This window comes from Mesoplodon mirus, assembly GCF_964341445.2.
Source record: "Mesoplodon mirus genome assembly, chromosome: X".
Classification (NCBI taxonomy): Eukaryota; Metazoa; Chordata; class Mammalia; order Artiodactyla; family Ziphiidae; genus Mesoplodon; species Mesoplodon mirus.
Genome location: NC_138981.1, coordinates 41,265,343 through 41,293,240, shown reverse-complemented (window position 1 = coordinate 41,293,240; position 27,898 = coordinate 41,265,343). Strand labels below are relative to the sequence as shown.

The 27,898-nt window shown below is 39.1% G+C and overlaps 1 protein-coding gene across 1 annotated transcript in view; it reads left to right on the top strand.

Moving 5' to 3' along the window:
* Positions 1-27,898, top strand: part of EFHC2 (EF-hand domain containing 2) — a gene marked incomplete at its 3' end in the record, with an annotated part of 156,992 nt that overhangs the window by 54,787 nt on the left and 74,307 nt on the right. The window contains 6 exon segments of the mRNA XM_082610003.1: positions 8,093-8,243; positions 18,812-19,035; positions 21,903-21,955; positions 21,957-22,152; positions 24,317-24,434; positions 24,820-24,954. Of these exon segments, the coding sequence (XP_082466129.1) occupies positions 8,093-8,243; positions 18,812-19,035; positions 21,903-21,955; positions 21,957-22,152; positions 24,317-24,434; positions 24,820-24,954 (877 nt within the window).

The window sequence follows — 27,898 nt, the reverse complement described above, 5'->3', positions numbered from 1 at the left end:
GGTAATGAATAACCCTACCAGGCTCATTTAATAGGAGAAACAAACAAAACCGGCACCTCACTGTTATTTTAATTTGTACTTACCTGATACTTATTTAGAGTGAATATTTTCCTTTTTTAAATTGAACCTCTCCTGCATTTTAAGTTCTGTTTTCATTTCTTTTTTAAGATCCTTTAAGGATTAATTAAAATTTTTTTTATAAATTAAGCTTTTGTCATATGTTCTAAATTTCTTATTTGTATGTTGCTTGTTTTTAATTTATATTTTAGCCTATTGAAGTTATAACTTGTTTTTGTAGTTAAATTTTAATATTTTCTTTCATAATTTTGTCTTTTTCTCTTAAGTCTGGAATGGTCATCCTCCCTTTCAGGGCTTTGCCACATATATAATTTTTTTTGGAGGGTAAAAGGGATTGATTTGTTATATTTAAGCTGATAATCCATCTGGTATTTATTTTGGGTTATAATTTATTTTAAGTGGAGATATACATTGATGGTTTTCCAAGTTAGTACTTTTTTCACTTGCTGATATGATTCCTCTTTCATCATGTGTTAAATTCCTATATGTAATAGAGCCTATTTCCAGACTATCTATTCTTTTCCACACACTAGTGTGTCTCTTATTACTCTGGTTTTGCACTGTTTTAATAACTGAAGCATAATAGTAAGTAAGGTATAAAATCTAGGAGAGTTAGGTCTTCTACATTACTCTTAATTTTCATAATTATCTTTAATAGGCTGACTGTTTATCAGATGAAATTAGAATTATTTTTTCAAGTCCTTCCAAAACACCAATGAAATATCCATTTGAAATATGTTATTTTAGTCTGTTTATCCAGAATATACTTCACCTGTCCTATTATTTGTCAAGTTTTCCTATATAATACTTTTAGAGTTTTATCTGGGTCACAGAGTTTTCATTAAAACTATTTTTAAGTGTTCTGTAATTTTTTATTCTATTGTGAACATACCTTTTTCTTCCACTGTATTTTCAGGTGGTTATTGCTAGTACATAAGAATATTTTTGATTCAGTTGTGGTTATGCTGAAATCTTTTATTTATTCTTAGTTTTTTTAGCATTTCCCTATGCCATTATTTTATCTATCTATAATGATAGCTTTTGTCTCTTTCTTGCTAATATTTTTACTTCTTACATTGTCCAGAACTCCTAAAAAATATTAAATCATGATGTTGGTAGGGGCATTTTTGTTCTGTTCCTGATTGTAGCAGACACATAGTTCAATTACATACAATACTGGATATTTAGGCTATTGTTTTAAAGCAGATGCTTTTTTATCCTGTTAAGGAATTACTCTTGAATTTTAAAACGTATGTGGTAGGAAACAGTTTGAGATCATTATATATTTGCTGTTACTTCCTAATTTAGAAACATCTTTGCATCTGTGAGGAAAATGCTTTTTGTGTAGTTTGCTTATGACTTATGGACTCTTGAATTTTGTTTGCTTGTATTTTAGTTAGGATCTTTGCTCTATAAATCATAAGTAGTGAAATTGCTCTGGAACAGTAGTTCTCAACCTAGGCTTGCACACTGTAATCACTTGGGGAGCTTTAAAATCACTGATACCTGGGCCTGACCTGAGGGATTCTGATTTCATTGTGTGTGGGTGTGTATAGGTGTGGATGTGGCCCGAACATCACGATTTTATAAAACTCCACAGGTGATTCTAATGTGAAGCCAGGGTGAAAACTATTGCTCCATAGTTTTCTTTTTTTTTTTTTAATACCTTGTGTATTAGGCATTGGAATTCACCTTTGTAGCTTTCCATCTTTTTTGGTATCCTGCGGGAGTTATATAAAGTGGTGCTTTTCTTTTCCTTGAAAGCTTGAAAGAATCTATTAGTAAATCATCCTGGTTGGAGCCTTTGTTGGGGCAACACTTTGGTAATTTTTTTACTTCTTACTTGGTTATTAGTTTATTCATTGTGTTTTGATACTTCACAATTCTTACAGAAAATCACTTATTTAATTGTGGTTTTAAAATTTATGTTCATAAAAGCTTGAATAATTTATTATAATAAATAAAAATAAAAGATAACTTACATCTTATAATTTATTACATCTCTATGTCGTGCACTATCTTGTTTCTGATTTTATTTATTTACATTCTTTGATTATCTTTGCTAGTGCAGGGGAGCAAAATTTGCCACCCCAAATAGTGTCTCTTAGGCATGTGGATTATCCTGAGCTGAAAACAGTCAAGGCCCAAAAGGCTAAGGAAGAACCTTTGACTTTCTCCCTAACTGCCTAAAAGAATTTAGATACAGGACCTGTTCAATGAAGGGAGACGGGGAGGAACCTAGCAAAGTGTCAGTTAAAATTCCTCTCTTTCTCCCATTGCTTCTGTATGGCCCAGCAAACGTTTGTTTACCAAACATTTGCTTTTTTTCATCTTCTTGTGAATTGCCTTCCTCCCTTTTGAAGTCTCAACCCCTATCCCCTTCTCTCAGATGGCATATAAGCTTCAATTGCCTAACTTGTCTTTGGGCTTCATATTCTTATGGAGCCCCTATACGTACATAATGAAATTTGGTTTTTCTCCTGTTAATCTGTCTCATGTCAGTTTAATTCGTTAGACCAGTCAGAAGAACCTAGAAGAGTAGAGGAAAGTTTTTTCCCTCCCTGACGCTAGAATCTTACCTATTTTATTTATTAATAAAAACTCTTGAATTTATTTATTGCAGTTGTTTTTCTCCTTTCGAGTTTATCTATTTGTGCTTTTATCCTTTTTTGCTTTAGACTTGTTTTCCTTATAACAAATTTTTGCACTTTCAAAAATTTTTGTTCAATCCATTGCTCACTGTGACTGCATTTCAGAATTACTTGTGGAGCTTTAAAAAAAATACTAATGCCCCTCTTAACTGCCTCCAAGATTCCTGTTTAATTTATTTAGGCTTGGGTATGGTTTTTTTTGTTTTTTGTTTTTTAAGTTCCTAATGAGAAGCCAAGAAGGCTGAGAATCACTGAGTTAGTACATTTACCTGCGTTGGCTGTCTTTAACTCTAAATTCTCATATGTTATAATCTAAATCCAGTAATTTACCCAAGATTACAGATTTGCTTGTATCTTATAGGTTTGTACCTCTTTAAATTTTATTAAATTCTCTACTTATTTTTTGTCTTTTAAAATTTACTCTCCTCACAATAATTATTAGAGGTGACAATATTTGTTTATAGTTACATGATACATTTTTAGTTGTATTGTTTGTGATTGATGGCTATGATTTCTGTAGTTTAAATTTATTAAAAAAAATTTTTTTTTGTAAATTAGCCTATGTAAGGAAGGAAAATAATTTTCCTTTTACCCTTCTAGGTTTTTGGCTGAGATGCCCCCTGTAATGAAAGACAGCTTAACAGGAGAAAAACAAACAAGTTTAATAGCATGTTTACCTCCTGTATACATGGGAGATACCAGGAAAACTGAGTAACTTTCCCAAATATCCCAAGCCACCACCTTAAATACTAGTTCCAGCTAAAGGCAAAAGATGTTTGGGGTATGGGGAGCCAGTTATGGGAGGTTATCTGGCAAAGCACAGTAAAGGTCAGTACAGTTATGCAGATTTAAGTTCACGCTTTCTCCATTGATGCATTTCTAGAGATATAGTTATCTTCCTTTTTCTGGCACAAAGAGGGAGAAACCCTTACCAATGGAGATTTCCATTAAAAATGTAAAAGTCTCTTACAAAAGGATAACTTTTACTCACATTTCAGAGCTTCTCCTTTCTCAGCTGTTTCTTAAAAATGATCAGCTCAAGATAATTCTTATGCCAAAGAAGCGTATTTTGGGATGTTGTGTTGTGCTGCCCTTCACATATGATAAATTTCTTAAAATATACCATTGTCATGTATAAAGGAGCCATCCTCTATATGCAATACAAAACTCATTATAGTTTATTTCCTTAATTCTGAGATTCCATAGTCATAAGAGAAACCATTAATTTAATAACAGCTTGGGGACTTCCCTGGCAGTCCATTGGTTAAGACTTCGCCTTCCAATGCAGTGGGTGCAGGTTCGTTCCCTGGTCGGGGAGCTAAGATCCCACATGCCTCATGGCCAGAAAACCAAAACATAAAACAGAAGCAGTATTGTAACAAATTCAATAAAGAGTTTAAAAATGGTCCACATCAAAAAAACATAATAATAACATCTTTTTCAGAAGAATAAACAACACTGCATTAAATGTACACAAATTTTTATTGTCTACTAACTAACCTATGATAGCATGCATTTATCCTTACTATTATGTACCTTCTTCTTTAGTACCTCGCAATTTAAATCTGAGCCTTTTTCATTAAATAGAACATAAACATTTTAAACTTAGACTTATGATGTTGATCTCTTTATAAAATGTTGAGCCTTATTGAATATTACTGGTGCTTCTTTCTTCCCTAACAGCTTCTCTAGGAATTCAGCTGTAAGCTTTTGACACTCAGATGTTTGGTTCCTGAGTAATAGTCTTTATGACTCATGCATTGGTCATACCAGCTTCACAATCTTTTAAAATTCTGTGATTTATTCTGAGAGATTAGACTTTTGTTTTTGCCTTATGATTGCATTGCCTAGCACACGATGGACAATCTTCTAGCATTTTTATGTCAATGCTACATCAGACATTAACATTTTGAAAACATTTTAAGTGAAAATTAGGATTCCAAATTGATGTTAAAATCCAGCTATTTGGGATATGCAGTGCAAAGCAGAGAACTCAGTTGACATGAAAACAGAACTAACTCCTTCCCCACAAGGCTAAATTTACACCTTACATCAAGTTACATCTATGTTCCTCATTAAAATGCATTCCTGACTGCTTTGAGTTTCTTTTGGCTTTACTTGTAGGAAGAATCTGATTTCAGAAATATTAACATTAAATTTTTTTCCATTATATGAGGAAATATCACATATCTAGTATTTAAAGCTAATTGATTTCAGATTTTATATCCTCTTGGCTAGCATCAAAAATCTGAATGCCTTGGGGATCAGGCAGGTAACCTCATATAATACAGAGCTTGTAGAGGCCTGTGGGGAATGGAAGATCACACAACCTGCCAAATGACATTTACATTCCGTTTTCAAGAAAATTACAGCCAATTACATCCTCTAGGACCTTATTTATCTAGTCTCTGCTTGACATCATAAATTATGATGAAACCTTGTATCATAATTATGTTTCTATAAATTTTCATTTCTTGCAGTTTTTATTTTAGATTGTTCTCTCTGGATTCTCTGGTACATCAAGTTCCATTGCAATTAGGTCTTTCACCTTTGTGAGATCACTTTTAATCTCTTTGGTATCTCTTCCCTCAAATGCCATTTTGCTACATTTTACAGTTTCCTCTCCCTCTTCTTTTTCTATCTTTCCATCTCTACTGCTCTGACTTGCTCTCTACCTTTCATGCTGGAGTTCGTCAGCCCTGTATTCTCAGGGGACCAGAACATGAACTATCAGTCTGTCCCTCTTCTGGAAATATTGAAGTCCAACCTAAAATCATGTCTTTCTTTCTCTTTGTTTCCACTGAGCATCGTTTATTCTCTTTCAGTGCATCATTTGCTTGATAAATATTTAATGATTATATGCTTGACAATATTGTCAGCTGATCTCTGGCAGTTTGGTCATGCACAAATTTATACCAGTAGCATTCAATACATAAAGGTAGGTGGGGTATGAATAGTCTCTCTACACTTTCCTACCCAATTACAAAGAAAAAAAGTTTCAGATTGAATATTACTGTAGGAGCAGAAAACTTTTCCCTTCTTCCCTTCTAGATTCTTTCTCTGGACTAATAGTTAAATTGACATAATACAGATTAATGGAAGAAAAGGAAATTTTGTACATATCGGAGCCCCATAAAAATATGAGACTCTTTGGCAGTCGGGTACTTGATGCTTATATACCATCCTGAGCTAAGTAGACGAGGGTAGAGGTCTGGGGCTTCAAAGATCATTCACAGGAAAATGAGAAGAGCAAGTGTTTGGTAAACAAATGTTTGCCATGCCATGCTGGATAAGACTTTCTGATATAAATAAGCTTTCTCTAGTAATAGCTCTCTTCCTGGTGCAGGTTTCGTGTCTAAGTTCTTTTAGGCAGTTAAGGGAGAGGTAAAAAGTTCTTCCTGGGTCTGCTGGGCTCTGTCTTCAGCTCAAAATAATCCACATTCTAAAGTGGCACCTTCTAGGGTGGCATATTTTGCTCTTCCTCACTACCTCTACTGAAAGCTTGATGGAACCCCAGCTCTCTTGTCCTTTTAGGTGTTCCAACAACATCTTTTCCCCCCCTACTTTAAAAAAATTGAGACAATATTCATATAACATAACATTTACTATTTTAGTGTTCAATATAATTCGGCATCCCACAATTTTTTTTAAAAATTGAGGTAAAATTTACATAACAAAATTAACCCTTAGGCATTTTAAAGCGTGCAGTTCAGTGGCATCTAATATATTCACAGTGTTGTACAACCATCACCTCTATTTGGTTCCAAGACATTTTCATCACCCCAGAAGGAAACCCTGTACCCATCCAACAGCATCTTATCGGAAATGTTCACTCAACACAAATATGACAACATTCTAGTAGTAAGTTTAGCTAACTTTCTAACTGGAATCAGGCCAGATAAATTCCCCAAGAAAGCAGCTGAACATAGGACCGTTTTGGAATGAAGACAAAGGTACCATTTTGAAGGTATAGGTCTCTGGGCTCACTAGATTCCTAGAACCTGTTCTGGTAAAGACAGTGGCTGGTCAATATTTGTAACTGATCCATTCATTTTGAATACAATTATTTCACTAGCTAAAACTCATTTCTAATACTCTTTATGGTGATTAGCAAAGCCTCTTCTGTTGATCAGAGATAAACTACTGAGGCATTTTGTCAGCCACTTCTGAAGCATGGGCTTCTGATAGAAATTTGCCAAACAATCCTGGAGCATATATTCCTAATTAGGGTAACTGACCACCCCTAGAGGTTAGATTGTGCCTAACAGCCTCACTCACATATACATTGTCTATGTTGAATTAACTTGGTGTTACAACAGATGTACACTTAACTTCTGCAACTTTAATTATAAAAATTGAACAAAAATGAGAGCAAAGGAAGTATTAAAATGGAGCTCTGAAGGAGCCTGTGCCCCAGGCCAAGCTTGAAATGGTAGCCTGAATCTACTGTTCCTTCAATTGTCCTCAATTACCATGTCTTTCTTAGTGTGTGTAAGCAGGTCGTTGTGTTGAGAGTGATTCTAATGGTGAAGGGTATGTATTATTCATACAACATGGCACCTAAACCTAAGGAAGCTATTTCAACTGGTCTTCAACTGAAGAGGCAGTCAGTCTTCTGCTTCAACATGGGAGAAAAACGGGCTGTGTTGTACTTACTGAGAGGCACAGTTTTCCAAAGTAGTTAAGGAATTTTCAAGGGTATTTTTGACTCTCTCTGATTTTTACCGTAACTACTTTAGAATCCACCTCTCCTACCCACGTCTACCCCCCACCCCCACCCCGACACACACAATAAAATGAGGCTGGGTCTAGCATTGAGCTAGGCTCTTTGAGGTTCCTGGAGAAGTGTAGGGTGGGGTCTCCAGTGCATTGGAAGAATTTCAGCTCCGCCTGTTTGAATTGCCTCAAGGCAAGCAATCAGCAGGACCAGAGACGAGAACAATTTTATTATCCTAGAACCAAGGTAGCTTTGTGGTATTTTTAATGAGAAAAAAATGGCAAAACTTATATTCGTCTTGTGGGAAAGAATATTATTTTGTCTGTAACACATACATATGGAATCCCACTGTGAGATTCCAAAGACAGGCGCTAGTTCACTTTATGGTGGAGCTGAATGATGGATTTATTGCTTGAATATCATTTCCTCATTCTAACCAGACAGTGATGAAAATATAAAATAATCTTTATATACTGTAACCTAGACTGTATATCCATTCTCATAGCTGATGTGTAGAAAGTCTTCTTGCAAAAACTTCCTCAAATTTTTTCTTTACGTTAACAAAAAGTATACAGGCAGTAGCTTTATTGATTTTAAGTTTGCTGAATTTTTTTCATTTCTTAGTTTCTAATTATGATCCCAACAGGTATTATCTTTTGATGCCTATTTAGAAGATGAAGTGCCTGATAAAATTCAAGAAAACTATAGAATAAGATGCTATAAAATCTACTTCTACCTTGAAGATGACACAATTCAAGTAAATGAACCAGCATTGAAAAATAACGGACTGCCTCAAGGTATCTATTTAAAGCAGAGTTATGGTTCTTTCACTTCTAACTACTGCCTTTATATACTATCTTTCTCACGCTTTTTGAAAGACCCCATGCTACTGCGTAGGTATGTAACTTGTTGGCAATGGTGAATGTAAACATGCTGATAGCTTGTAGTTATTGATGCTGACTTATCAGCTTTCTACCCTCCACACTTCAACACTGGCCATTTCACTCACTCTTCCGTGTCATCCGTGTATCTTTCACATGCTGCTCTAGTATGAGCAAACTCTCCTGTGTCTTTGACTTTTTTCTTCAAACTCTTTTTTGTCTTTTTGCTATGACCACATTACTTCCTTCATAACACCCTCAGGGGTAGAGGGAAGACTGGTCTCCACTGCCACTTCCAGATTGGGCTTCTCTCTCCTTTCTTGAATTCACTGCTGTTTGCTTCAACAACTCTCTCTTCATCTTCATACCTATTAACTACAGACTTTCATAGTGCTTCAAGAGAGGGCCATTGCTCCTTCGCCCCACGTATGCCAGTCATCTTTACCCATACTCCACTTCAGCCAGACAAAGAGTTAGCTCTGCAACGTGGCCAGTGGAGAAGCTAATCCTAGGTTGCATTAGTAGAAGCATGGCAGAGGTCAAGGGAGGTAATTGATTTCTTCTGTGTGTGCTGTAAGTCCTTTACTTTGGACAATGCCAAGTTCTGGATGCCCTCAAGGGACAGCAACCATGTTGGTGAAAGGACTGAAAATTTATGTGTAAAGGAGAATAGTGAAAAGGGATATTTGTCTGTAAAGGGAAGACTCAGGTGTGCCTGATAAATGTCTTAAGGAATCTAAAGGGCTGTCACATGGGGGAGGGGTGACCTAATTTTCTGTATCCTCAAGGACAGGACCTAGGGGGTCAGAACTCAGGTCAGTAAGAGGAATAATTTTTTGGCAGAGAGGTTCACATACTTAGGACAAGGTACAAGCGGGTGGAAGGACCACCCTGCCTGAATCCTGGGGTAGGCAATGGTTGTCTCTCTCTTTTTCCATTGCATCAGGCTTTTCTGACAATAGTATGGTTTGGAGACCAGAGTTAAAGTTCAAGGAAGAGCACAGACAGAAGGGACCTTAGGCTAATGGCACACACTTACTCTGTTGGAAAGATGTAGGGACAAGTGGGCCTGGCCACAGCTGTAGCTTGCCAGTCAGCCTGCTGAATAGTCATGGGTTTTATTTGTGTTTCTTGGGCAAAGGACACATGGGGCTAGAATGGGTGTCACCAATGAATGAGTGGCCAAATTAAGGCCTCATGAATATTGAGTACCATGAATATTTAGTGCCTCTTGTATATTTAGTGTATCATGAATATTCAGAGCCCAGGTACCTCATGTATATTTAATACATACTGAAAAATAGTTGTCTCTTGGTCCTCCTATCCCTTTCTTTCTGTGTTTAACATATACACGCTCTACTTACTATCAAATTATCGTTATTTAACACATCTTATGATTTTCTGCCTATGTTGAATAAACTTTTTGCTTACTAACTACTTATCTGGGCCCAGTGCCTCCATATTGATATACCACAATGGGTTCCATGGGGGAGAAACAGAGAAGTTTTAGGACCGTAGGCCTCTGAGCATAATGTTATGACGAGTCAGTATGCAAAGGACTTCCTTCAGTGCTCATGAGATGGAGATTGTTCTTAGAGCATGGCTTCGTTATGTCTGGATGATTAATTTGGAGCCAGTCAGCATTGTCATGAAGTGTTTGTTGAGCGTCTACTCCATGCTAGGCACTGTGCTGGGTTTTGGGAAAATGGACAAAAGGAATAAGACTCATTATATCCCTATCTCATGGAGCTCGTAGGCAAGCAGGTTGGAGAGGAAAGGGAGCAAGGTGACTAGTCCAGGAGTTTTGCAATTGTTCAGGGTAGAAGTGCTGAGTATCCAAACCAGGACAATGATGGTAGGAAGAGGACATAGGGGAAAGATTGTAGACACATTTGATTGGCAGTTAATAGGCCTTGGCAAGCGATTGAATATAGAGAGTGAGGAAGGGGAATATCTAATGATAAGGTACCTACTTTATCATTATCTCATTTAATCACCCCAGTGACCATCTACAGGAGGTTATCATCAGCTTTTACAGAAAGGAAACAGGCTTAGAGAAGTAATTTGCTCCATCTGAATCTTAACCGCTTGTCTCAGACCTCATGCTGTGGTTGAGAGGATGGTGATGCGTTAATAGAGCCCAGGAACATGGAGCAAGGAGCGGCATTGGAGTTGGAGCTGGGGTGTGTTTGGGTCATGAGGCTTTTCATGTTGTGTTGGAACATCTGTATGGTGTTGCCCACAAGGCAGGTGGAACCTTAGGATGTGTTCTCAGGAAAAAAGTCAACACTGGAGTTGTGGATTGGGAATCAGGGGTGCCCAGATCATGAGCAGAATCAGGCTGTTGTGCCACGTTGGGAGAGAGCCACTGTTGAGGTGGTGGAAAGAGGAAGAAGATTTGATTTAGTGTTGTGCTTGGTTTTACTGGTGGAGGGAGCAGGTGAGGATTGGTATGGGGAGGCAATATGAACTGTCCTCATGATACTTTGTGTTCCAGCTGATACAGTATCTACTCCCTGGCTTTTATTTGGAGAATTTGTGGCTTAATGATAAATCTTTTAGGAAATATGGAAATGCTTTGATATTTAAGAAAAGATTTTCACTTTTAAAGTTGGAACTTTAAAGTTAAAGTTAAAAACTTTTAAAGTTGGAAGTGTGATATTTTATTTTGTAAAGGGACAAGAGGTCTTTATACTCTTTTAAAAAAGTTTTTATTGGAGTCTAGTTGATTTACAATGTTGTGTTAGTTTCAGGTATACAGCAAAGTGAATCAGTTATACATATACATATATCCACTCTTTTGTAGATTCTCTTTTCCCATGTAGGTCATTATGGAGTATTGAGTAGAGTTCCCTGTGCTGTACAGTAGGTCCTTATTAGTTATCTCTTTTATATATAGTAGTGTGTATATGTCAATCCCAATCTCCCAATTTATCCCTTCCCCCGCTTTCCCCGCTGCTAACCATAAGGTTGTTTTCTATATCTGTGACTCTATTTCTGTTTTGTAAATAAGTTCATTTGTACCATTTTTTAAGATTCCACATATAAGCAGTATCATATGATATTTGTAGGTCTTTATACTCTTTAGGGTCATTTTAAACATATATAATGCCATTCTTAAATATTGACAGTAATGTATTAGAAAATGTTTAAAGAATTATTTCAAAACATTAAGAAAATTGACAACTTTTAATTTCTATGAACATCTGTCTTGCATAAGTGCATTTGTTTAGGTAAGTGACTACTGCTTTAGCAAAAAAATATTTTTTTATACATTTTCACTTAAATGCTTTACTCTGATATTCCCTATCTAAGCTTTGCTTTTTTGTTGTTGTTTAGTTTAGTTTAGTTTAGTTTTGTTTTTTTGCGGTACACGGGCCTCTCACTGTTGTGGCCTCTCCCGTTGCGGAGCACAGGCTCCGGACGTGCAGGCTCAGCGGCCATGGCTCACGGGCCCAGCCACTCCGCGGCATGTGGGATCTTCCCAGACCGGGGCATGAACCCATGTCCCCTGCGTCGGCAGGCGGACTCTCAACCACTGCGCCACCAGGGAAGCCCAGCTTTGCTTATTTTTTGATTACCTTCCCCACATGACATCAGATTTACACAAGTGATGGACTGGAGGTCATACGACATCCTGAACCTGCATTAGTGACTTGCATTATGTTTTTATTTTTATTACTTTTAAGGCAAAAGTTCATATTCCTGTAGCTCACTGGCCCCTGTCCAGTGAATCTTAGTTTTATTAAACTCCAAGAAGAAAAATAAAATACATCCTCTATGAGGATCTTGGAAAGGCTTTCATTAAGACTTTTCGATTCTCTCAGCCTCTTGATTTCAAATCTCACATAGGCAGATTCCAAAGGCAAATTGAAGATAGTTATAATGAGTTACTTGAAAATAATTTTTATGTAAGTCGGAGGGAATGTTATTCATAAAGACTCGGGGGAAAAAACCTTAGGAGAAGACAATTTTAAAGTCTCTTTTGAAATTTTCAGAATTTCTGATGGGCTCACTCTGATAAGGACATTTCCCTGAGTGAGACGCAGCTCAAGGGGTATGTACAGAATACATTAGTAATCACGATATGTAATAAGACTGAATTTGTCAGCAGAGTGGAGATACTTGGCAGGCTCTAGCAGTTCCTGTGGAAGGCAAACAAAAATAACCACTGTATCATCAAGTTTTGTTTAGAGAGAAACCGGTCTCTCTTGAAATATTAATTAATTAATTAATTAATATGATGATTCTTGTTAAGGAAGGTCCGTTAGGACAGAGGAAACTTTGGAAATTCATTGAAATGCCTTCTTCAGGCTTTCCTAAATTAAACGATTGGGAAAAAAGAAATGAGCTTACTGAGCCAGGGGCTCAGACCTCAGTGGGATGGGGACACTCAGTTGTGTCTTGAGTGGCCTGGGACTGCTTTTCATGTGCCTGTGGGCCCTCAGAAGGGGTTAGGGGTCACATTTAGGTGCTGGGCACTGATGGTGCTCCTGTTACTTCCATAGGGTTTTGATATTTTCCCAATGAACTGGAAGGTCAGATGCACCTGGTTTTTTTTTGTAGAGCTGACCATTCAGAAATTAGTGCACCTGGATGAATTATAGCCTCCCTTCTTAGTTGCCTCTCCTATCATGTAATTTTTTTAGGGAGGGGGAGTTTAGAATAAGCCAGAAATAAAAGAGGCATCCCTTAGCATGGTGCCAAAATAGGCATTCAGTTTTGTGTAGCTTCTCATCAGAACAACATATTCACGAATCCTTGTTGGCAGAGAGATATATGTGTGTGAAAAGTCAAGTCACTGATGAATGTCGAGGCTTGCTTTCATTTCTTGCCAGGACATCATTCTCTTTTGGGTTAGATGTGTTATATTCATAGAATTTGTTGCTGTTCTGCTGGAATATAGTTAAAACGATATTATGCCAAGCCAGGAATGTCAGAGGTTAATCCCAGTAGTTTTACCTCCGATTGTCGAACAGAACAACTGTTTGTCAAATGCTGCCAAGTCCCAACTAAGCTATACTAAAGAAAGGATAACCGTTAGAAACATGCCATGATTTTCTGGTAAGGTCTGTACCAGTTGTTCTCAGTGGAGAGCAATCATCAGAATCTCCTGGCCCACCTGCAGAATTTCTGATTCTGTAGGCCTGGGGTCAAGAAATGGCTTCTGGGACTTCCCTGGCAGTCCAGTGGTTAAGACTCCAGTGGTTAAGACTTCATGCTCCCAATGCAGGGAGCCTGGGTTTGATCCCTGGTCAGGGAACTAAGATCCCACATGCTGCGAGGTGCGGCCAAAAAAAAAAGGAAAGAAAGAAAGAAAAAGAAATGGCTTCTACTTGATTTTCAGTGCATCCTTGGTTAAGAATACTGATCTCCACTAGTGACTTGTTTTGGCCCCTCAACGGGGTAGTATTTCATATATATATATATATATAAATATATATATTATATATATATATATATAATCACAAAATAGAAGTCATTTATTTATATTGGGCATATGCTATATCTAATAAGTATGCATCCCATAAAGTGGAATGGTGGGATGGTAGTAGAGTTGCCAGATAAAATACAGGATACCTGGTTAAATTTGAAGTTCTTAGTATAACTATGCCCCAAATATTACACGGGACATACTTATACTAAAAATTATTCATTGTTTATCTGGAATTCAGATTTAACCAGGCATCTCGCTTTTCAGTTCGGTAAATCTGGCAACCCCAGAGGGTGGACTTTGTGGAGAGAACTGTCGCTGAATGGAGCAGAGTGGAGTATAGGAGTGGAGGTAAGTCACCGTGAAGATAGGTGCTTAGTGCATGATGGCTGCTCAGTAAATTTCATGAAGAAAGGAAGAAAAAGGGAGGGAGGGAGGGAGGGAGGAAAAAAGGAAAGGAATGTGACAGACAATGTCCATAACACAGTGTAGTCATCATGAATGCTATAAGGTACTTTGAGGGATCAGAGGAGGAAACGCCAGTATCCATTAGAGAATAAGGCATTTGAGTGGTACCTCAAACGTTTCTCCAGATAAAGTTGGAAGAGGAAGGCACATTAGTCAAAAGGAACAGCACGAGGTAAAGAGGTAGGAAAGTGGTGAGGTGAGGAGTTGGGAGGTACTGGGAGCAGATCATAGAGTGTGTAAGGAAAACTAGGCAAGAAGGTGGTAATGCAAGAGCAAGAGGACAGAATACCCAACAGGCTGTCATTTGCGGCTCATTCAGTGGGTAGGGGGAGATGCATAGGATTATTGTTTCTTACTGTGATCAGAGATATGGAATTCAAAATTTTTTATTCTTTTGCTGCAAGGCAAGTGTCAAGTTAGCTATATTTAAAAAGTTATTCTCATTAAATCAAACTCCACAAAGATGACATTTTATAAAAATAGAAATGGAATAGTAATTTTAGTGAAGGAATTATAGTGAGCATAAGAGGAAAAGATACTCTGTCATGGCTGATCACAGTGAATGGTCTTAGTATTTGTAGGATACACATGATGACAAGTGGCAATTCCACTTGTATATTCATTCACCCAAGAAATACCTGCCTCTAGACTGGGATGTACCCTAGGTCTGCAGTGTTACTAAAATGAACTAAACATACTTAAGATAGAAGTAAGAGGTTGGAGTCTTAATTCTTGAAGGTGAATTCCTAAAAACTAAATTTAGTGGTTTGAGCAAAGATCTAAAGCAATTCCGAACTGAATGAAATGAAAACGCATTAAACATAAATGGATATATCATCATTTTGATCTAAACCACAGGGGAGTGTTAGAAAGTTAAAGCTTGCAGAGTATAATCAGATAGCAGGGCCTTTAAAAAGAAAGAGAGATGAGAAATATGAAGATAAAGAAGAGCTTAAAAGCAGACACCTGATGCCTGGACATCTGCCCAAATTGTCTTTATGGACCAATTAAGAAGATAAATATCTGAACATTTCAAGGGCAGATATAGTGCTTTTGTTGTTGTTTTTCCATTTTGTAATGTTATTTTTATTTATATATCTTGATGGTCTTGGGTGCTCTTCAATGTGTGCCAAAGACATGGCATCCTGCATATTTCTTTGATATTCCAGAACAAACTTCTGCTGGTGGAGTTTCTGCCATTTATCATGGAAAACTATAAGCATACAAATACCAATAAATAGAAATTTTAATTCCCAAAGGGCACAGTTGAGAGGTCCCACAAATGTATTTTTGAAAGCTCTTATGTGTAACTACATTTCAAATGCCCACATTACTTTTCTGATTAACATGGGATCGTGACTTCGGATTTCTCGTTATTAAAATTTTCTTGTTTAGTGTTAGACCTGCCTTCTCTTTCCAATCCATGAATGGTCAGGACTGTCTTCTGTTACCACAGAGAACTTCCCTGGCCTCTTCTGAGAACCATCTAGTGAGAGGAGTGTGGGACCTAAGATAAGGAAGAGTGTGGACGTTGCAGATATGCGGGCTCCTGGGGGGGCGGGGACAGGTGACACAGTGGTGTTGACCCTGGCAGGGGATTGCTGCTGCTGGCAAGTGGGCCCTCTCCAGAAATGTACTCTTAGAGAAGAGAGAAGCTGTTCTTTTGGAAGAGCAACTCCATCATCTCTGTTTCACAGTGTCTGGCTGCTCTTCTCCCCCTTTCTATCCTGTTTTGCCTAAGACACTCCCTCCCCTCCTTCACTTAAGTAATTTGTGGCTGTCATACAGTGAGATACAGTTCAGTGCAAACTGTGGAAAGTAATGGTATTTACTTAGAGCTTGAAAAACCCAGGTTCGAGATCTTCTTCTGCCATTTGTGAGTGCATGATCTTGGGCATGTCACTTAACCATCCTGAGCTTTGGTTTTCCCATCCATAAACTGAATATTTGTATTTCATGCATTATCTGCCTGGTGGGATTATTGAAGATTAAATGAGAAAAATATATGAAAGCATATGCTAGGACTATGATGATGATTGTGATGATTACTATTTAAAAGCTCAGTAGGTGGGCCAGTTCTTCCCACCTAGAAAAATATAGGATTTCTATTTGAAGTCTTACTGAACAGAAATCAGCACTAATTTGCTTATTTGAATTTTTATAGTGGAGTACAAATGCAAGATAGATGGAATTCCTAAAGAAGCTCTTGGCTGTTGAATAAATTTCATATATTTTAAAAACTGTCACAATTAAGTTTTTTTGTTTTTTTTTTTTTGCAGTACGCGGGCCTCTCACTGTTGTGGCCTCTCCCGTTGCGGAGCACAGGCTCCGGACGCGCAGGCCCAGCAGCCATGGCCCACGGGCCCAGCCACTCCGCGGCACGTGGGATCCTCCCGGACTGGGGCACGAACCTGCGCCCCCTGCATCGGCAGGCGGACCCCCAACCACTGCACCACCAGGGAAGCCCAATATAAGTATTTTTAAAGAGATATATAATGGTTCGTGAAAATACCTGAAATGCCCACGCTTTTATGGGTGTTTAGTATGCAATTTGTTCTAAATGTCTAATCTTGAATGATTAAATAATTTGCATACTGTTTTCAGTGGCATGAATTAAGGGCTAATTGAAGTATAATTTTTTGCCATAAAATTATATCATCTTTTATGTAGTACATTTTAAAATATTCTAGGCCAGTTCTAATTTTATAGTTTTATTATTTTACTTTAATGTACCGAGTAATTAAAAATTGCTACAAAGAAAAGAAGATGAAAATGATTTTAGTTAATTTCCCCTCAACAGAGTGAAAAGATGATTAGTAGAATAATGGAACAGAGCTCAACACAGTTCCTGGCACATAAAGATACTCATTAACTGTTCCTTAATGAATAAGGAATGAATAATTTCTAAGTATTTCTAGACTTTGGGAAAAGGCACCATTCTCAGTGTTATACAAAATGTGGAGAAGATTGCTTGACATCTTTATACTAAAATGCCTCCATACACGGGTCACACAAGCCAATTTTTCTTGAACCATTAGACCCTCAGTTTGCTCTGCTTGTCTTTTCTCCTTTTGTCTTTGCTCCTGGAGTAGATTCTCAGGCTTAAAGTCAGTTTACAGAGGTTGAGAGACAATTCTCCACAGGTATCTTGCATTTCTGTGGATCTTGCAAGCAGAGACACTGTCTGCTCTTTGTTCTGGATTATCTTTTCAAGGATGTTTATATAGCACACAGCTTTGGAAGACAAAGATAGTCTCTCCTTCTGGAGCAAAGTGCAGGTTTGCTCACAGCCTTGGAACATAGAGGTGATGTCTCCCTCTAGAACAAAAGGCAGACATGTTTACTGTCCAGTCTAATAAAGGTAATTTCTCCCTCTGAGACAAAAGGCAGGGATGCTTATTGCCCTTATAATAGATTCAGGTTCTCTCATCTCAGGGTTGCTGTCCTATAATGTGTAACCTACTGCATGTGCTGAAGTTACCTGGCCCTTGTTGTGTCACCCTGTGGGAATTGGGGCTCAGGAAACTGGTACAAAAATGCTGATGTTCTGGCTACTCTTATTACTGTGAGTAATAAACTGCCCTTTGTCTCTAACCAAAGCATCTCATGTCTTCTACCAGCATCCATGAAATTGTGGCAGGCTAACTTGCTAGCTTGAAAGTAGGATAAACTCTCAAACCCTAAACACTTCTTGACAACAGGTTTCAGCAGTGTTTGGGTAAGTTGGCTGGTATGGTGTGGTGTAGTTGGTACATTCATCTAGTTAGCGAACCTTTTTACCTCCAGTGGCTAATTGCCATTTGGGTGTACTTGGGGACCCTGGGTCCATATTCTCAAGAGGAGAAGTGAATGGGCGTCATAGGGTTGGAAGTAGAAGAGGGGATGGGATCCAGAACCTTTAGCCCAGAGCACTGGTTAAAACTATGAAGCCTCTGATAACTCTCACTTTGGGGGAGTGGATGGGTGGTGGTGGACAGAGTCTATAGAGGAAGAAGGAGGGAGAAGAGGTTGGTAGAGGGAAGAAGATTCCAAGAAGCTTCAAAGCAGCATAAAGTCATTCATGCTTATAGAAGCTGTAAATCATGGTGTTGGCATCTACCATAGTGAAGCTTATTAGCTTACTTTTTTCAACCAAGGGTGTGCATTTTTGTGAGTACTCTGCTTTGGGGTCTTAGTTCCTTGCATACTGTGCTCACATTGAGAGCTAGTGGGTGAAAGTGAGCATGCTTGTTTTGGGAAAAGACATGATGGTAGTGTCTGGCACATTAGGTCACTCTGTTCCTACCCCCTCCTCCTTCCCCCCTGCCCTAGTCTTTATGGTTTACTTTAATAGAGTAAACCCTAGTACCACTTAGGCAACTGTAACAACATGCAAGGCTGGTCAAATTACCCTGGGCCTCAGAAGTCTCAGCTCCCTCTGGCACCCTGAGAGTTTGAACATACTGATGCTACTTCTCCAAGAACCAACCCTTTGCCCGCTTCACTGTGGTGGGAAAGCATTCAGGGTTGTTATAAAGATGTACTGTGGTCTCTTTCTGGTGAGCCACGTGATGAAACAATTGTGTTTTATTTCACACCATAGGAATTTTTATCTGGCGTCATTCGATTTCTCTCCCGCCTCCTGATGAGGATCAGTTTTATCCTGTGCATCATTTTAATATCAACATAGACATTGTCTTTTATGGTCGGACATTCAAGATTTATGACTGTGATACATTCACAAAAAACTTTTTGAAGAAAATAGGAGTCAGAGTAAACCCCCCAGGACAGTGTCCAGAAGACCCTTACCTGAAGACACGGAGGGAGGTAAGTTGATTCATCCATGAACTCTTATCTTCAAGATGAGAATCCCTTCAATGTCAATAAAGGGTATTGGTACTCCTGATGCAGATGTGAAAGAACTTTGGGGGCCATGGTCACTGGAGTTGTCCTGTTTTCCTCTGGGCTGGAGGGAAGGCTGGGTGTTGGCTTCGGTGCAGGAGGTGCTCACTTTCTGCCCCTGCCCCCACTTCTCTCCACGGAGAGTCTCCCTTCCAGGCAGTAGGAGTCTTCAGTGAGCTGCCCGCATGGGATGGTTTCTAAGAGCCCGTGATTGGCTTTGTGGTCACTGATGGTGAAAGAGTTGGGTCCACACTTACCTGGCTTTTCTTTTCCCATTTTAGTTGCCTAACTCTGGGAAAATCTTTGCTCCTGTGCTACCGATTTACTGAACCCTTTGGGTATGCCTTTTTCCTTCTTCCTTGGGACTCCCAGCTCCCTTTATGGTGTTATCAGACGCAGAGGTGTTCAGGAGTGAGGAGGGCCATGATTTCGACGTACTCCTATGATAACAGGATGCTTGTTTTCGAAGGCTGACCCCAGCTAGTGTAGGGAGGAAAGAATCAGTGTTAGTAGTAGTAGTAGTCTTTCCAAAGTTTTTTTTAATGATCCCTTGGCCCAAATTTTATGTTTTACAGAAAAATCTGAATACCCAAAAGGGCAAGTGTCATGTGGAAGGTCACATACCTCACCAATCTTCTTGCTGGGCCTTGAACTCAAATCTCTTGCTTCTTATCCTGATTTTCATTATTGTCATTTGTTTCTCTTTTTATTGAAGTATGATTATACACAGTAAAATACACAGAAATTAAGTATACAGTTCGATGGGTCTTAAAAAATGCATACACCCATGTAACCCACATCCAAAATCATGGCATAGATTTCCATCCCCCCAGAAAGTTCCCGCATGCCTTTTTCCAATCTATCCTTCTCCCCACCCAGGGATAAGCACAGTTCTCATTTCTATCCCTATAGATTAGTCTCATTTTTGTTGTTTCTAAAACTTGTAATTAACTTCTTTGCAGAAAGATAACATAAAATTTAGAATAAAAATCTCCTTTGATTCTGCTTTGATCTCTTGTTAAAAGCTGCGTGTAGGATCATTCATCTATTCCTGCCTCCTAGCCCCAGGAGAATTACCCTCTAATGCTGTAGGCATACAACCCTCCTGAGAAATATATATTGTTGATCCTGGAATATCTAAGGTGAAATCCCTGTGGCATTATACTTGTGTGTATTGGCATGCAAGGAGATTTATGGTTTGGGTTCATTTCTACTTTTTCCAAATGCCCTAGAAGAAGGAGTCTAGATAAATACAAAAGTCTTTAGACAGCAGAGAGAACCTAAAAGAAATGGATCTATATGATTTACCACCCTTTGCATCTGGCTACATTCATTCACTAACAGCTGGTATTATATGATAGTGATTGTGAATGATGATACATTATATGAAATACTTAGAACACTGTGTTATTTCATAAGTTTATAAGGAAAAAATCTTTTGTTCCAGGAATCAAGAATAAATACCAAGAACAGCCAAGAAATGTTTTAAATAATTTCCTTTCAGATTGGGAGAATCGTTTTAGCATTTATTCCCTCAGGGAGAAAGCTCTTCAATAAATATAGGAATCTGTGGAAAATTAGGAGTTTAGTAAGAGGCTTTTATATTGACTTTAATGCATTTACTTCTCCAGTGTTTGCTGCCTTGAAATGTAAAGTTAAAATTAAACAATTTAACTTGAACTAAAAAGAGCCTCGATGGTATATAATCAATAATGCATTTCTTAGAGGCCTTATAATGCCAAAGAAAGATTTTTCAATCGTTGAAAGTAGAGATCTCGTGATTTCATTTAAATATCAAGGATAAGACTGAAGAGCCTCTGGAAAGGCCATCATGTCTCCCCCACTGTCTTGGGATAAGTCTGCACCTAGACTGCCCTGGACAGATACAAAATTTTGCGAACTTGCAAGTAGGATTACATAACCCGATGTGGGACTACATCTCCCTTGCTAGTGAGCACTTCCTTATATAACCATCCTATTAGGCTACATTAGATAGAATGGGGGCGGTTTGCTCCAAGACAGGGCTGAGACTGTGCAAAGAAAGGAGTTGGGCTGAGAAGACTGCCGAGCTACTGCTTCCTGATTTGGGGGCCAGAGCCCGCACAGTAGTTCTGTACAGATTGGGAAGTTCTCCATTTGCTCTGCTCGTGTTTCCATGGCCTTTCAGACCTTCACTGTCCAAAGCTTTTGAGCAAAGTAAAACTGTGAATATATTTCTTCTCTTTTACCTTCACAAAAATCTTTGGATGAGTAAGAAGCATATACAGATATGAATTTTCAGTGAAAAGAATTTTTTGGTTGAAATATAATTAACATAGACTTGGATGTACAAATCTTAAGCATACCCGTTGACAAGTCTTTAAAAATGTATACAATTTAGTAACCAACACAAAAATCAAGATAGAGAATATTTCCATCACCCCTTGTTCCCCTTTCCAGTCAGTCCTCTCCCCAGAGGCAATAACTGTTCTAATTTCTGTCACCACATATTAGTTTTGTCTGTTCTTAAACAAGAATTTTAAGTCTTTAAGAAAAGTCAGTTTTCAAAAACATTATAGAAGTATATTTTAGTGTGTTAAAATAACAACGAAAGGCTTCCTAATACTTGATTGTCTGTATTTCTAAGGTTGAAACTGGTTATATATGCATATCATGTATGTTGTTAGTTGAAATTTTTTTAAATGTCACTGAATAGTCTATAGAAAAGATACCTTTATATTCTTTGATTGCTTGCGTCCCAGAAGCAACTGTGGAAAAGCTTCCACTCTCATTAACCTTTTCTCCATTGGCAGAAGCTAGACTGCATGGAGCCCTTACGTCCCTATGAGTCCTTCGACACTCTGAAAGTTCCTTGAGTATGATAGGAAGGTTTTGCGTTTCTTCTGCCTGTGGGACAACTCACGCTCAGTGTTTGGGGACCATAGAGAACTCATCCTGCATTACTTTCTGTCTGATGATACCATTGAAATCAAAGGAGTATTGCCACACAACTCAGGAAGAGATGCTACGTCATTGTTCCTCCAGAGGAGAAAGCTACCTAAGGTGAGCAATGGGCTGCTTTCCGAGTTTGCTTGTGGGCTGAAGACTCTAGTCACTCACTGTCTAGAATGTCATGTGTTATGACTGTGTGATGACAAGTCACCATGTATTAGTGCAAGTGTTTAGAAAACTTTCACTTTGTGCCCTCTGTTAACGTACATCTATGAAAGTAATACAGAGGATATGACAAATTGGAGTTGGAATATTCAGGGCTTGAGGCAAGCAAAGGAAAAATGTCAAATGCAAGAGAACTACCTATTCATCATTGAGTTCACTATGAGTCTTATGAAGGTAAATGACTCTCTAGTAAAAGGATTGCTCGTGGCCTTGGGCAGGGCACTGGCCTCTGGCCTCTGTAGCCTACTGAGGAGATCCCATTGTATTGGTCTGGGTTGTGAATACACACACACACACACACACAAGCACACACACACACACGCACACACACAGGAGTGACTCTTCTGAGAGTAGCCACCAGTCAGCAACTAGCCACTGGCTAGCAACAATGATAGCTTTTGCATTTTTACTATTAAAAAAGAGTTATCCAAGTGATTTCTACACATGTTTATGGCCATTTGAGAGCTAATGTAACCTGGGTGCAGCAGAAATGGCAGAGACAGAAGACCTGGGTTAGAATTGTGAGTCTGCCACTTAACAGCTATGTGACCTTGGGCAAGTCATTAACCTCTGAGTGTATTTCCCTATCTCTAAAGTGCAGTTAACTAGGCTTCCCTCCTGAGATAACTGTAAAGACTGAATGAGATAATATAGTAAAAAACACTATCTAAGGACCGATAAACACCTATAAGGACACGTGAAAGTATCAAGGCTTATTCACAGCTCTATGTTATATTTTATTTCTTATTTGGATAAAGTATTTTGAAACTTAATTCTTAGTGCTACTGAAAAGATTACTGTAATGCTCATTTCTGATGCAAACAACCACTGGTTATTTGCTTATCACGGGAGACTCTCCCAGATTCTCTGAGTCTCCTGCCAGAAGTCCTGCTGTGTTGCTTCTTGGGGCGGGGGCAGGATTTGTCCCAGAGCGAACTCTGGGCGTATGCACAGCAGGTGGCCAGGAGGTGCCAGGGAAGCCTGTTTTTAGAATGGCTTTGAAAAATAGGCTAAATATAAAATAATAATGACATACCTGACATTTGTAGTGTTCCTTGACATCAGTTGCTTCATTTATTCGTTCATTCAACAAATACTTAGTAAGTGTCAACTGTGTGCCAGCTCTGGGGTTACAGTGAGAAAGAAAATGGATAAAATCCTGCTTTGTGGAGCTTCCATTCTCGGGAGAGATACAGTAGCAGTGGGTGTTCCCTTGACACTCACAGCATCCTTTGAGAAAGCGAGGAGTAAGTACTGTTGTTGCGGTTTAGATGACACAACTGAAGTTCTGAGAAGATAAATGCCTGGCCCCATGTCCTGTAGCTAGGAAACAGCAAAGAGAGAGTTTGCATCTAAACGTACTGTTTTTTCTTTGTTACGTGGCTTACTGACACCCCACACATCATAAGTTCACACATTGCAACTTAAACATATTCTATCACACGTATCTGGCATGATTCAGATTTCTCATGTGTATGGGATAAACGGATCACTATCAATTTCTATAAGTTAGTTCAGATATTTCCTGCCTGGACCACCTCCAGTGCGGGTGGAACTGAGGAGTGCCCTCCTTGGCTTGCTCTGGGCCACAGTTTCTATTAGAGGCTGACTGCACTCCATTGCCAACGAGTGCATCCTTGCTCAGGATCAGGCAGGGTGCTAAGCAAGTAAAGAAGGCAAGGCAGGGTTTCTCCATCAGGGCGTTTTGGAGTTTAAAGATGACTGCCAATGAAACGATTAGAGAGCAACAAAAAGTGGTTTAACCCTGAGGTAGGTGCTACGGAAGTTTGAATTGGGGACAGGCCAGTAGGATGGGAGAGGTCAGGGGGAAAGATGGGACTTTATCAGGGCCTTGAAGGAGGGGGGGAGTGTAGACCAGGCTGCAGCGGGTGGGGAAGCATGGGGAAAGGTGGCTGGAGTCTGTGTCCTGTCTTCCTCGGGATGGCAGAGGAGAACCATACGGTGCCTCTTCCCACTTGAGTCCCTCAACAGGAGCATGTTTGTGTTTAGAGGCCATCCACTATATCTTGATTTGATTTTTATCTTCCAGTATGGCCCCCCTGGAGTCTATCAACCAGGCCAGATAACAGACCAGACAGTTCTCAATGTAGATGGTGGCTTGTCAGAGAACCGAGTGTATGGCTGCCTGTTGGATAAATACAAGATAAGTTACGTTTTATTACTGTTTCCAGTGTGACTTCCCTGGAACCTGGAATGTGGGGTGAGTTACGTGTTCTGCTTCTGGGAGATTGATTGTGAATGAAATCGATGAGTATATAAATGTAGGTGTTGCACTGCTGTTTATCAATAATAAACATGCTTAAGTGCATGTATAAATATATGCATTGCACTGCCATTTGGCAGCACTACATTGCTAAAAGAATGTTATAAAATGTTAATATTGAGCGGTTGTCTTTTGATTTGATTTAAACATTTTGGTTATGAATGATATAATTGATTTTTAAAAATTTCTTTTTCCCTTTGGGGGTGGGTGCCAGTGTCTTTGGTGGGTCTGTGGTGTCAATGTCACGTTCCTTTGTTTTTATTAGTGAGGAAAAGTAGACCAAAAGTTTTACAAAGATAGTGACCTGTCCATAGGAACCACCATCAATGTGTGGGGAAGGAAAGTGCTCCTTTGTGACTGTGATGAATTCATGAAGACTTACTGTAAGGCTAAATATGGAATTGGTAAGTGATATATCTGTCAGTTAGAAAATAATATTTAAAACTTAGAGTCTTTGTTCCCTAGTTAGGTTTGATCTGACTTTTGAGTTTCACATTCTAAGCTCATAATAGCTACCGTTTATTGAGCATTTGCTAACTGCTGGGCATCTGTTGTCTTATTTATTCCTAACAACAATTCTAGAAGGGTAGGCTCATTATCCCCATTTTAGAGGTGAAGAAACTATGGCGTACGAGGGGCTTACTTGTCGAAGGTCATGCAGCAAGTAAAGGGTGAGCCAAGACTTGAACTTGTGTGCCTGATGCCAAAGGCTTCCATTTGCCCATATAGGCCCCTGCCTCACTAGAGTATGGGGGAAATGCTCTGGTTAAGCAATTGAAATGGAAATCCGAACACTCTTCTTTTCACTGAATTCTTGCTTACCACAGAGGATATACTTATTTGAGCTCTCTGGGGAATTGTGCCAGTTTGCTCTACCTTTCCTGGTGAGGCTCAGCCAGGCTTCCAGCTTCTCTCTTCTTAGATATCCATTCCATTCAGATCAGGTTAGCACCGTTCAGAATGAAAACCAGGGATTTATTAAGCACCTACCACATGCAGGTCATTGCAGTAGACAGAGGAGCTGCAGAGTTGTGTAAGGAGTTTCTAGGCCTGAAGGGGAGCAGAGACTTACCGCATGTTAAACGGTGTTATAAGAGTGGGAACAGATGTATATGTATGACTGATTCACTTTGTTGTAAAGCAGAAACTAATAATAAAAAATAAATAAATAAATAAATAAATAAATAAATAAAAACGTTAAAAAAAAAAAAAAGAGTCACAGAAGCAGGTGGAGGATCTGAGGTGAAACCTGAAAAACAAGCCCCTCCATTTGTTAAACCTGCCGGCCAGCTGTGCCCCCACCTGGGCCCCTCTACCCCAGGCTCCAGGTACCTACTGGTGCTTGGCGAAGTGGGGTGGTGGAAGTTGCCAACCTCCCAGACTGGGGTTTGGAGCTCTGATGGGTGTTGTTTACCCCTCTCTGAACCTTGGAGTATTCATATGAGCTCACTTCCTGAGCGATGAGTTGGAAGCCAGAAGCAACCACAGCTTCCTAAAAGACAAGGTGCTTTGTCTTTAGAATGAGACGAGGCCCACCTTACGTGTCTTGGTGTCCCCACTGTGTTGTATTCCTGGCCTCCTGGGAATCTTTATATTATGGGAGAAGGCACACAGCATACAAAGGGGCTGGAATAAAAAAGAATTTCAATTTCCCTCCTCTGTACATTAAGGGAACTTGTTCCACAGCATCTGCGTGCCAGATTAGTCAAAATGGAGCCAAATTGGTGGCCTCTTCTTATATTATTTTCTAAAATTAGTCCTATTTAGTGGACACAGTTGAGCATATTTGTTTTAGGGACTGAGGACAAGAAGCAGCCAGGAATGTGCAGGTAGTGGCTGCTGTAGAGAAGCTGCTAGTGACCCTTAGATATTTGGGAAGGATAGTTTGCTTTTTAATAAGTGTAAGTGCCTGTTCAGAATCAGCAAGTCTTCAGTGTAGACTTGGAAAATTTTTTTAAATGATATATATATGAAATGAGTCACTGAAGACATTTACCTGTGTCCTACTGAAAGATTGCCTTAATTTAAAGGACGTGGTAAAGGTTCAAAACGTCATATGATCCCTTAAATAGCAAGTCCAACATTCGGTTGATGTTTGTCTGTCAGCTTGATTTTGAGAATATAAAGGTCACATTTGGGAAAATGAACGTAATGCTGGAGAGACACGGTACACTGTTAGGCTTTTAACGGGTTTGCAGGGAACTTTCAGAGGCAGAGTAAATCCACCGGTGCGCTCCACATCTAGCCATCCTCGGCAAATGTATCAGCTTCAAATGCCCTATGCTCCATTTCAGTTGAGCCCTAGTGCTTAATTTCTTTCTGCTCACTTCTTTTGCTCACTCTATAGACTTACTGTATTACGTTAAAAAAAAAGTCATTTGTGCCTTTAAGGCTAATATAACGTGAGCATTATGCACTTAAACAGAAAATTATGCAAATGCAAAATTATGATGCATTTTATAGTCACGCTGACTTTTTATATTTCTCATAACATATGTTAAAATACCCCATTTAACAGACACTATTATTACACAACATTTCTTGAGTAACAGCAGTGTACTTAATGTAACTAATGACTGGAAATTATATCCATGATTCAGGGTGGAGGGGAGTGAATCAATATTCTCTGATAATTTTTACATTTGCTTTTCCTGACTTTTGGTAACATTAAATTAATAGACTTAATGTTACTTAGATACAGTTACTTCTGACATTTTAATTTTTTTATAACTCATCTGGTTGTAAAAATTCATGAGACTGACCAAGTTTTATACATTATATTTTGGTATCCTTGAAGCCCAAACCAGGACAAAGTCCTGGCAATAACTGTGGTCACATTTCCTTCCTTGTCAGTAATTGTGGTCTCCACAGGAAGGAGCTGACAACTGCCAACGACACAGCTAGGGACCTCCCTAAGAGGAAGCCAGGGGGAAATTTCTAATGCAGTATACGGCCTGGGTGCTTCAGTACCTTCTCTTACCTAATGCCGCCCCAACATATTTTGGGGGAGAAAAAATGGCAGACAGACTAAGAGATGGAGTTGGCCACAGTCCCAAGAATTGTGCATGAGTAAGCTTTCTATTATGTGGAAGCAGAGGGCTTGATAGAATTCCAAGAGATATATGTAACCCCTGCATAAAACCCAATCTGACTCCTAAAAAGATGAGATTGTTTTGTGTATTTAAGGATTCTAAGGAGAAGGCAACTTCTTCCACAAAACAGTCCAGTGTGAATCCCCCACTAGGCAGCTTGGCCATCCCGCTGGCCCTGGCTTGTCTGCCGGGCGGGAGCTTGTCACTCCCTCATTATTTCATGTGCATGAACACGGACTGGCAGATGGAGGCCTGT